The sequence below is a fragment of the Alligator sinensis genome, unplaced genomic scaffold, assembly GCF_000455745.1.
Source record: "Alligator sinensis unplaced genomic scaffold, ASM45574v1 scaffold583_1, whole genome shotgun sequence".
Lineage (NCBI taxonomy): Eukaryota > Metazoa > Chordata > Crocodylia > Alligatoridae > Alligator > Alligator sinensis.
In genome coordinates, this window is record NW_005841983.1 from 1,615,115 (window position 1) to 1,624,048 (window position 8,934).

General features: G+C 39.9%; 1 protein-coding gene across 2 annotated transcripts in view; it reads right to left on the bottom strand.

The window, feature by feature from the left end:
• Nucleotides 1–8,934, bottom strand: part of RAI2 (retinoic acid induced 2) — a 62,356-nt gene that overhangs the window by 10,881 nt on the left and 42,541 nt on the right. The window contains exon 1 of one of the 2 annotated variants that reach the window (XM_025201118.1): nucleotides 3,221–3,283. The exons of the other annotated variant lie outside the window; for it this stretch is intronic. Within the exon in view, the coding sequence (XP_025056903.1) occupies nucleotides 3,221–3,238 (18 nt within the window). The 5' untranslated portion in view covers nucleotides 3,239–3,283. Of the gene's footprint in view, nucleotides 1–3,220; nucleotides 3,284–8,934 lie in introns of those variants that run through there. 2 annotated transcript variants of the gene reach the window in all.

The following is an 8,934-nucleotide window of genomic DNA, read 5'->3' on the forward strand; positions in this document are numbered from 1 at the left end:
TTGTTCTGCCCTACCTGCAGGGTGTGGCACTTGTCCTTGTTGAATTACACCCTATTGATTTAGGACCATTTCCCTAGTTTATCAAGGTCATCCCTCAGAGCATCTGCAGCTCCATCCAGGCTGGTGTCATATGCATAGCTGCTAAATGTATATGCAATCCTTTTCTCCATATAACAGGTGAAAGTACGAAACAACACCAGTTCCAGGACAGGCCCCTGGGAGCACCATTCAACACCTCATCCCAAGTGGACATTGAGCTATTTCTGGTTTCTCACCGACTCCTCATAAAACAACGCTAAACTAACTAACCCCTTCATTTCAGCTTCCCCAGAGTTCTGTTTGAAACCCCATTATACACCACCGTGTAAAGTCATCACAGCTTTTTAACTCCCGTTTTCAGTGAGGAAATAGCCTTCATTCAAGAGAAGTGCAAAACAGTGCCTGATGATCACCATAGCCTGGGCTTGAAGACATGTGGGAAGACCTAGATACAGTGTAAGATGGCTCTAGGTGGTCCCAGACTGGTGAGACCTCATTTCCTGTCTGCAAGGCAGACTCTGTGACTTCACCACTATCTGTGGTGGTTAAGGATGACTTTGATCCCTTCAACTTTGCATGCCCAACACCTCCTCAAAGTTTTGCTTCCCTTGCACTGTAGTCCTGGCTAAGGCTGAGGAATTCACCTCTCATCCCTTCCAGCAAATCAGGATACAAAGAGAGGTCCTCCAGGGAACTCCATTGCTTGACGGAGCCACTAGGAAAGGTGCTACTTTGCTTCCTGGTCTTCTTTAAGATCCCCAGTGGCCATCCCTCCGGGTGAGATAGCTAGGAACTCACTGGTGAGAGAAATGAATTTAGTCAGCTGTAAACTAGGTACTGAGAAAGCAGTTGGGAGGAGCAGTCCAGGAGGTGATACTGTCATCTGTACTCTTTGTTTTCTATCTCCTCAGTGTCTCAGCTACACTTGCATTTCCTTGCCTGTTTACCAACACAGAGCTCTTACCATCCTTTATGTAGCCATGCAGTGGCCCCTGGCGATTATTTTTTTCTTCATGTAGGAAATCTGTTTTGGAATCTAACACGAATACTGTAAAAAAAAAAAAAAAAAAAAGCCCCTCGATAGCTAGACCATCAGAGGAATAGCTTCAGAAATTCCTTCAGAGGAATATCAGGATAATAGCCAAGGTTCTAGTTGCAAAATATGTGAACAGGCATTCCTCTAATAAGGGCTCTTCCTTGGCTCCACTTACATGCATTGCATGGTGGATCCATCTTATGAGCCATGCCTACCAGTGACAAGGCTCTCTCTCATCCATGTCAAGGGTACTGTCAGGGAAGGAAATCCTTGGAGCAGTACAAAACTGCATGTTATTGATAATATACTGACTACATGATCTTTATATATGACATGTATGAAGTACAGTATTTCTGAAAAGCAGTAACTGATACTGCAAGTTTTTAAATCTTCATCTCATCCTTTTAAATATTTTAATTTAGAAATACCTAAAAGAGTTGCCTACTTCATGGACTAATCACCTGTAGAATTATATATTAGCTTGCATGGTAGCATGCCAAGTATTTATAAGCAGTGATCCTTTCTGTGGAGACGGAGGAGGAGGAGACCTTTTTTTTAATCCAAAAATAAATCTATGCAATTTATTACTAATTTTTTTTTAAGTTGCCTCAGGTCTAAAACACAATCTCTATTTCCAAGGATGAAGTAGGAGGCAAACAATGAATCCTGACAAGACCAGAACATGTCTGACAAATGTCAACCTGCAGTGATTTTTTTCATCCAGTTTAACACCTCCCCCTGAAAAAATGTGTTTGTAATGGAAATCCCATATTACCCCACACTAAGAGAGCGCTTAGGCTGCTGTATTACCAGATACATTTTCCCTGCCTCAGCCCCATTTACTGACAATGATGATGGCTGGATGAAAAAGCCAAGCAAAGTGATTTTCAAAGTGATCGCTGCTAAAGCAGTACCTAGTATTACATAAAAAAAGGCACCATAAAAACAGAGCCAGTTTGAAATTACCCAAGATTAATCTTGCTACTCCCCAAAGCTCAGGTCCCTCATATCCATAACACATTCCAGCTCTTACTACTTCTAAGCCCTAAATGGTTGTGCTATAAAAGGACAGCATCCTGTAACAAGTTAGAAAAAAATCCCAGAAACCACATTTTGTTTCATTTAGGATGGCTGTGCCTGAAAACTAGGAATTTGCTTAGCCTCGAGTAGGCAGAACATTGGATCTGAAGACAGACACTGCATGAAAATGTGCCACCTTAAACATGACTTTATAAAGGCAGAAAATAAAATCACAGACTGTAATTACTGCTGAGTCATGTGTACGGTAGACTTTGTTAGCTTCCCTCAATATAACAAAAGCTTTCCAGGCTTGCTAACAGCTGCCTTACTCAGAATTCCAGTTCAAAGAGGGAACCATAGTGGCTGATTTTGAAAACTGTCCTAAGCAACCATGAGGTTATTCAGTAAAAAAAAAAAAAAAGTCAACCTCCCTTCATGTTTCACAGTGCAATGAAAATCCACATGGGCTCCACCCAAGGCCTGATAAAATATTTAATAGGTCAGAAAGTGCCACATCCTGGTGGTAAAATCATTCGGCACATCAAGCTTTTTGCAGCTCACACCTGGATAAAAGTGGTCCTTTGGTGGAAAGATGCTGCAGTCTTGGCTCTTAAGGTACGTCTATGCGGCAGGCTGCAATGTAGCACAGAGTTATCCAAGCTAGCTTGGATACAAGGAGCAATGTAGGCAAGCAGCATCAGGCTCCACTAGGGCTAATTTATCCTGCTTCTCAATGCTGAGCTCTCTGGTGAGACAGCTCTCTTACTGCAAGCTCATGCACCTTTACATTACAAGGCAGTTTGCAGTATAGGCAGTTTGATGGCAGGTATGAGGTGTGGAAAGCACAGCTGGGATGTCAGTATGCCCTGATGACCCCTGCTTGCTCTCAATGTCCCAGGAAGTTGTTGGTAACTGTTATAAGAGGATTTTCCACTTGATCAACTATGGGATGGACCTAAGCCATGTTTGCATTTCCTCAGCCTTAGAAGCCAATTTTTTGCTCTCTACCCACAACTAAAGACTTGGGTTGAAACCATGGCTCCAATAAAGTCAGAGGCAAAATTCCCAGGGAGCTCAGTGGGGTTGGGATTTCACCATTGGACATTTGGACAGATTATTCAGTACCTTATTGTCTGTAGTCATTTCTACTAAGACAAAATGGTTGAAAAGTATTATCCAATTTTCTCCTTTAATGCTACAGGGTCTTAATTCCCAGTCTGAACGTCAATAACTCCTATACCTATAACCAGAGAGAACGAAAGAGAGATCATATAAAGTGGATTCTGTTGCACGTGTACAGATTCTTGATTGGGCACTGCAAGAGAACACAAGTTTAGTAAAAATATCTCAGAAATCTTGGATCAGTGAAAATACATCAACAGAAATTAGCTGCAAGGAATATGGCATGTTATATTCACTCATACCCTGCACCTGTTGTCCACAAGCATGAATTCTTAAGCCCCTGGGAAGCAGTACTGCTCGTACCTGCAGTGGGAATAATATCTCAGACCTGACTTACAGTAACAGCCTAGTGTAAACCCAATGAGATGTAGTTTTCTGTTGGTGCTGGTAGTTGAGCAAAGGCCAAAGAGAGGATAGTGTAAGTGATTTGGATACTAGCTTGGTAGACAGATTCAGTTCCCCTCCTTTCTTACAGCCTTCCCAAGTGACCTTGAGTAACTCACTAGGCAGGTCTGGCTTCTGTGACATGGGGATAACTATCCTTCCCCACCTCACAAGAATGCTGTGAAGTTAAACCCAAAGACTGTAAGATGCTCAGAAACCACAGCAAAGAGGGGCAGATAAGTGCCATGCACAGCTACCACTAATATTTTGATCAGCTTTAGAGTCTCGGGATCTCATCCAACCATTTTGTCCAAGACAGTAGATACCACTTTCTGCTACACATTTTTATAGGAACAGGTGGCCTTATTTAATTTTATCTTGAGCTCAGTTAAATGCTGTCTGCATTGAGAATGGTTACCTGAATTCAAAGAGTTTCATTCAACTTAGGAGATATGGTGGACAAAGACTGGGAGTGATAGACATCCCTAGAAAAAAATACCCCTATGTAAAAATCTGATCTATTCTTGGGGAAATCTCACTTGTCAGTCTAAAAAGACTAGTTCCCAAGCTCTGCCAAATCCTGACTTTCACAACTTCCACACACAAAGAGCGTTCAACTTTGGGTTGAGCTTCTTGGAAGAATATGGAACTATGTTAACACTAAGAACACTTCTTAGACTTGAAAACCAAGCTGCATGATTTTCCTATGGGAAAAATATTTGCAACACTTTTTTCCCTGTCATAATTAAATCTCCCCATTGACTGATTATTTAGTATCGTTTTCCTTCATAACATTATAATCTCCATCAAAGCAAAGAAAAATGAGCTGTTTTGAGAACAGGGAGCTAAAAAAACAAACAAAAGAAAGATTATTTTAAAATACTTTTTAAAACATGCATTTTGTTTTTTTAGCAAATGATAGCTAGATGATAACATAAGGGAAAAAAAGGAAACTAATTAAAATGCAATAGCCAAAAGGAAGGGTGGGGGGAGGGGGGAGGCAACTCCAATATGATAAATACGTGCTGCTTTTCCAGTGAGACCTTTGTGAAACAGTTTCCAGAAAGAACTTTGTAAAACAGTGTTTTAAATCATTTCAGTTCCTACAAAGGATTTCAAAAGTTTTATGGCAGTTAAATGACCTCAAAGTATTTTTAGTCCCATGTCTAAGGTTATACTCAGCAAAGAAAGTGTTTGGTTTACTAATTTCTCTTGACTTATTTTCACTGATTCAAGATTTCTTAGATATTTTTACTAAACTTGTGATCTCCTCTTGCAATATCAAATCAAGACTGTACAGAAGCAACTGAATCCACTTTATATTCTCTCTTGTTTCCTCTCTCTGGTTATAGGAGTTACTAACATTTAGACAGGGAAATTAAGACCTCTGGCATTCAAGGAGAAAAGCTTTGTACATCCAACTTTGCATTAGGCCAGTGATTTCAATGATTAAATTCTAGAGTTGTAATAATTTAACAACTTCAGCAGCCCCCTTTTTACCTACTCAGATGATGCATTCTGGCATCTTTCTTGAGGAGCAAACGAATTTAAACTCCCTAAACCTGCACTGTGATCCATTAGTGCAGACCATTTCATCCATGGAGAGATCTGCTGACTTCCCTGGGATTCTGCAATCCCTGCCAACTATCCCAATGTAGAGGATGTCAACTCTTTACTCTCTGTGGTAACTCATGTGGAACCTACAAACTGCCTTGTCTTCACTAGTTTGTTCTGTTTAGCCACCTCTGTAAATTAGCACACCCATTTCTATTCTAATCGAAATAAGGCCAAAATGGGAAAAATTTCAAAAAACAGGGAAGAGATTTTCATGAAACTTGACTGGCTTTGTAGAGCTGTTTGACACTTATGAAGTGAATTGATGACCATGAACTAAGTACTGTCAAACTTGCCGTTCAAAGCATCTTAATGCTAAAGCTTTGCTGTTACATAGCCTCCTACCGCACTGCTCCACTCTAGCTTATAAAAAGACAACCTAAAATAAAACCAGAAAAAGTCAAAACAAAGTAAAAGGTTCCACCCTGAAATTAAATGTCCACACTAATTGCGAACATTCACATCTAAACCAACTTCAGTAGAGCTTGGGTTGACATAATTAAAACAAGCAAAGCAAAACAAAAAAGTCTGACAGAAGTCAAATTTGGAAGAGGGAACATGCTTTTGTGCCATTTTTCATGCCACAAATGGTAAATCCCACCTCTCAGTCATGGATAGGAAATGTCAGAAGTTAAGTGGAATCAACCTGGTTGCCATACATGGAGAAAGAAGGGAGCAGATTGCAGTCAGTCTAGATAATTAGTAGGCTCCTGTGCACCAAGGGGCAGAGCAGGAGCAAGGGGCAGTCATAAAAAAAGAGGAACTTGGTTGGACAGGGCAAGGCATTTGCGACTGGAGCTCCTCCTATTTTCCCCTCTGTGGCCTGGGTGTCTCCTGTTTGAAAGCAAGTTCAGACAACAAACTGCACTAGTGGCAAAGTGCCACTTGGGGGAGGAAGATTCATTCCCCTTAAGCACAGCCTTTTTGAGATGCTATCCCTGCTCCACTGAGGTTAGCAATAAAATGCTCCTGGGCTTCACAGTGCACGTTCAGGTCCTAAATGCATATCCTTAGCTTTAGCAGGCCCCTGACCTTTCGGTAAATCAAATCAAACTTGTTATTGGCCAAGCTTTGGCACTCATACTCAGTGGAAAGTACAGCTGTGTTGCGTTTCAAACCTTCACCATTTTTTCATAGCCCTATTTAGGTGTGTGGGGATAAAATTCTCTGTTTTGTATTCTTCTGTCAGACTCCTCCCCTCTCTCCCGGTTTGCATTCTTGCAAAAATTCCAAACCACTGAAAGGATTTGACATTTACTGGCCAGGAAAATGTAAGCTTCCCGTAATATCTAGCAAAATGCAGTATTCTTATTTTGTTTCATTTCTTGACACTTTAATATACTCATGCTTATCCTAATCTGCTGCATCAAGAATTTCATGGCTTTATTTTTTGAAACAGGCCAAGTGACGTATTCTCTCCTGGGCTGTCAGGTTTAAAATGGTCTTTTGATTGAATTCAAAGTAATGCCAACATGAGATGCAGCTCCACAGTACTGATAGATGAGATCAGAAAGCCTCACAGCTCTTTCAGTGTGCATTCACCCACAGAGTCAAATTTTGTCCTCCTGGAGGACCACACACTTAACTGTGAAATATTTGAGGATGTCTGCATTCCACAAATAATGTATAAATAACTCAAGATAGCAAAGATTTGTTTTGATAGCCCAGACTGCCTCTGGGTTTCTATATCTATGCAGTTAGCTGGCAAAGACATTTATAATCATACATGAACATGTGCGTATATCAGTGTGTGTAGTTACTTCCATTTCACACTCTTCCCGTTCTCTATCAGATTGTGAGTGCTTCGGGACAGAGACTGCCTTTTAACGTATGTTTTCTATATAACACAATTCCTGGTCCAAGGAAGTCTCCAAATCAGTTAGAGCTTCTATGTGCTACTGTAACTCAAATAATCGTCCACTGTGCCTGTGCACTTACAAATAAAACCTCTATTTTCCCAGTAATATAGCTGTACAACTCTACTTATCCATTTGTTTCCATATCATGTCTTCTACCTAATTCTGTAAAACAGAACGGGCTTCCAGAATTCTTTACTTTTGCTGGTATTTACTGTTCTTAACTGCAAATAACATTTTCTAAAATATAACCATGGTGTGCTGTATTATCAGAGTTCCTACTAATCCTAAAGAATATTCCCTCACAGGATATCCTGGTCAAGATTTACATTATGTTTGCACTATTACATAAAGGTAAGATTTATTCTAACCAGTGTCCTGAATATACAATCCAGAATGTCGTTTTGATTAGCTGTGTAGGCTCTGAAAATACAAAACACTAATATTTCAGATAATGAAGGTAACACAGCCAGCAAAGCAAACTAGCTAGTGCTATGGCAGTTTAACATAAATATTCTGCTGCTATGAGCCAGCCAATGTGGAAATATTTTGTATGGCTGTATTGTAAGAGACTATTCTGATGAACAACAATGAACCAAAAATCAGTGTGATCCATGCTTTCCTACCAAACAACAGGAGACTACATGTATAATTAGGAATTAGGATATATAGAATTTTGTAGTAATTCTGTTATCCTAAGGATCCCACATAGTACCAAAATAAACTCTCTCAACCATAAGATACAGAATTCCTGACAAATTTACTGCAACATTTTCAATTTCCATTGCTATGTATGCTATTACGCACCATCTATTGAACCCCCCAAAACTTATAGAAAAGCAGAATATAGGACCACAATGACATCTTTCACAGATGAGACTACTACATTAATGGATCAGTGTAATCCATCATCAGAGTCCTCTGGGGAATGTCACAAGGCCACACTGATCCCCTGACTGCAAAATGTTGTATTTGGCTCTCTCAGTTCAGTTCAAAGAGGTAGCTTAGAAGTTTTCACTGCATGTGTGATAAATGTTGAAACTCTAAGGGTGAAACATGCTAGATGCACCCCAGCTCTGGGTTTTACACATAATCCTAATTACCCTAATTACTCTGCCTGAAAATGTGACAGGACAAAGATTTGCAGCTTTTGGTTAATTCCTCACACTTTTATTCAGAGGGAAACACAGCATGCAGACTTCTTGTTATGAAATAAATGTGGATTGTTTTCTGTGAAATGTAAGCAAAGTGAGTCTCCATTACAGAAGGAAGCAAAGAGGTTTTGTGCTGCCTGAAACGTACTTCTGGCAAGCACTCCTTTAAATAAAGGTCAAGTATAATGCTCTCACCACTGAATAAGCATATAAATAAAAATCTACATGACTGTAGCACATCCCTACTGCCTACTCTTATAAAAGAAAAGCTAGGGGTCTGATTATCTTCTCTTAGACACCAGTATAAATCAAAATGACTTCTTCCATTGATGCTTTACTAGTAAAAAGACTGGGATAAGAGAATTTCAGGTCCATGGACTCTTTTCTGTGATGAAGGATGGAGGGAAGCAGGCATTATGGGTGGGTTGTGAAGGTGCCTTGTTTCTCTCATATTCTGCCTATTCTCTACAACAGATTTTCCAAGATACATCCCTCTTGTTTCTACAGTTAAAGATTTTTCTTTGTTGATACTTCATCCATTTTTAACCCATTTTAAATTCCTGTGTTCAAAAATTTGAAAGCCTTTATTCAGCAGGCAAAAACTAGTTCATACTGAAAGGCCTACTTCAGAGACTATTTAAAGGGAAAG